This window comes from Sinocyclocheilus anshuiensis, unplaced genomic scaffold (genome assembly GCF_001515605.1).
Source record: "Sinocyclocheilus anshuiensis isolate Anshui unplaced genomic scaffold, SAMN03320099.WGS_v1.1 scaffold241, whole genome shotgun sequence".
Classification (NCBI taxonomy): domain Eukaryota; kingdom Metazoa; phylum Chordata; class Actinopteri; order Cypriniformes; family Cyprinidae; genus Sinocyclocheilus; species Sinocyclocheilus anshuiensis.
This window is the reverse complement of record NW_015540865.1, coordinates 281909-284400: the sequence shown is the minus strand read 5'-3', so window position 1 is coordinate 284400 and position 2492 is coordinate 281909. Positions and strand designations below refer to the sequence as shown.

At 30.2% G+C, this 2492-nt stretch overlaps 2 protein-coding genes across 2 annotated transcripts in view; one reads left to right on the top strand and one right to left on the bottom strand.

Annotated features, from left to right (window-relative positions):
* LOC107688048 (uncharacterized) overlaps positions 1–2022 on the bottom strand; it is an 8215-nt gene extending 6193 nt beyond the window's left edge. The window contains exons 1-2 of the mRNA XM_016485589.1: positions 1802–2022; positions 1532–1691 (exon numbers count right to left, since the gene is read on the bottom strand). Coding sequence (XP_016341075.1) covers positions 1532–1663 — 132 coding nt within the window. The 5' untranslated portion in view covers positions 1664–1691; positions 1802–2022. The remainder of the gene's footprint in view (positions 1–1531; positions 1692–1801) is intronic.
* A 20-nt stretch (positions 2023–2042) lies between these two features.
* LOC107688039 (alpha-actinin-2) overlaps positions 2043–2492 on the top strand; it is a 29679-nt gene continuing 29229 nt past the window's right edge. Inside the window, exon 1 of the mRNA XM_016485578.1 lies at positions 2043–2222. Within this exon, the coding sequence (XP_016341064.1) occupies positions 2094–2222 (129 nt within the window). The 5' untranslated portion in view covers positions 2043–2093. The remainder of the gene's footprint in view (positions 2223–2492) is intronic.

Below are 2492 nucleotides of genomic sequence, written 5' to 3'. Positions count from 1 at the left end.
CACACACACACACACACACACACACACACACACACTCACACACACACACACACACACACACACACACGGAGAATCAGTCACTTAGAACCAGTGAACCACACTTCACACACAAACACACTTGAGTCTTCCCAATTTATACTGTGAAAAATTAACATTATAAATATGTCTAAAGTATTATTTGGAAAAGTTTTAGTTTCTATTAAGTCACATTAATGTTTTATCTACCCATTTCAGTGCTGTACAATTATATACTTATTTGTATCTATTTCTACTTATTTATTAGTTATTTTTGATACATTTTATTTATGAATTGTTCATCTATATATTATTATATGCATTATTATTTATTAATATGTCTCTTATTTGCATTATCAGGCTTGTCTCCCCGAACAATCAGTTAATTAAGATAAATTATAAAAAAAAAAAGAAAGAAAAAAAGATGATTTAAACTACATACTTTCCTTCTTGACATTTCTTGACATATTATAAATATGTCTAAAATATTAACATTTAGAAAACCTTTAGTTTTTGTTAAGACACATTACTGTTTTATCTACCCATTACAGTTCTGTATTGTTAATTAGTTATTTATTTACCAATGTTACCTCTTTTTATTTATTTATTTATTTTTATCTATTTATTTATTAATTGTTCATCTATATTTTTATTATTTATAGCTCACAAAATGATTTAAACTACGTTTGCCTTCTTGACATTTCTTGACATACTACAAATATGCCTAAAATATTATTTACAAAAGATTTCGTTTCTATTAAGTCGCATTATTGTTTTTTTCTACCCATTACAGTATTGCACTGTTAGATTTATTACTTATTTCTTATGTATTTAATGTAATTTATTTATTTAAATCTAATTCTTATTTACTTTAATTTAATTTTTATTATTTATTCCTGTTTTTATATCTTTTATTTTATGTATTAATTGTTCCTCTATCCATTATTATTTATTAAAATGTCAGTACTTTACTGTTCTATTATTTCTTTAATGTATTTTTATGTATTTATTCAAATCAAATTTTTATTTACTTTAATCTTATTTTATTATCTCTTCCTATTTTATATACTGTATTTATGAATTGTTCATATATGCATTATTATTTATTAATATGTCAGTACTTTACTGTTATATTATTTATTTATTATTTCTTTTATCTATTTGTATTTATTTTAATCTAATTTTAATTTACTTCAATCTTATTTTTATTTTATTTATTAATTGTTCATCTATATATTATTATGTGCATTATTATATATTAATATGTTAGATTTATTATTTATTTACTTGTGTATTTTTATTTATTTTAGTATTTATTCCTTATTTCTTATATATTTTATTGTGTATTAATTGTTCAACTATATATTATTAGATGCATTATTATTATTAATATTTCAGCACTGTACTGTTAGATTTATTATTTACCTATTTATCCATTTGTATTCATTTTAATCTGATTTTATTATTTATTCCTTATATATTTTGTTTGGTTTATCATTAAGCGTGTGGTTGTCACCAGCGGCTGTAAGAGTCTCCTGCCGCGGAAGTGAATGTCAGACAGCGCCCCCTGCGGCCGCGGGGAGGTACTGCAGGCGGCCGGCAGCAGCGCGTTCATTGTCCTGCTGTAAAACTGCTCATAACTCTCCATTTCTCTCAATAAGAGACACCAAACACACCTAAAAAAGACATTGGGTTATTGAAGCCGACCTAACTGAGGCTTAATCTACAGGTTTAGCATTAATGCTACAGTATGTTTTCATACCATGACGACATTTTAATCACTCACCGCTGTACAGCCGGAGTCTCTGTCTAATGCCTTTAACCAAATACCTGTTGTCTAACAGATATATTTAATTATTACAACAATTTTCAGAGTTTGTTTGTTTATGCTCCGTTTCCTCCTTCACGCTTTCGCGCAGCACGGCGGTTACAGACACGTTGCATAGCAACCGCGGGAAGCCCCGCCTCCTGTCTAGCGTAGTTTGGTCACGTGCTCAGCCGGTGGGCGGTGACGTCAGCGGCCAGTGCAGTTATCTGCAGACGCACAGCAGGATCACAGAGAGCCGCCGCCGCCGCTGATGGAGATGACGGAGATGCAGTATAATAACAATAATAACGGATATGGTTTGGATGAGTACATGATCCAGGAGGATGACTGGGACCGAGACCTGCTGCTCGACCCCGCCTGGGAGAAACAGCAGAGGAAGGTAATAATAATAATAATAATAATAATAATAATTATAGTGCAAACGGAGTGAATGATTTACAAAAATAACAAAATGTGCAAAATAAAATACATGTACAGACTAAATTAACAATCAAGAAATTTAACAAGCAACAGGTTAACTGACGATAAGCAAGTAAAGTTTATTTATACAACTCATTTCATATTAATCTAATGAATGAGAAATTAAAACAGTGTGTGAGAGTGTGTGTGTGTGTGTGTGTGTGTGTGTGTGTGAGAGTGTGTGTGTGTG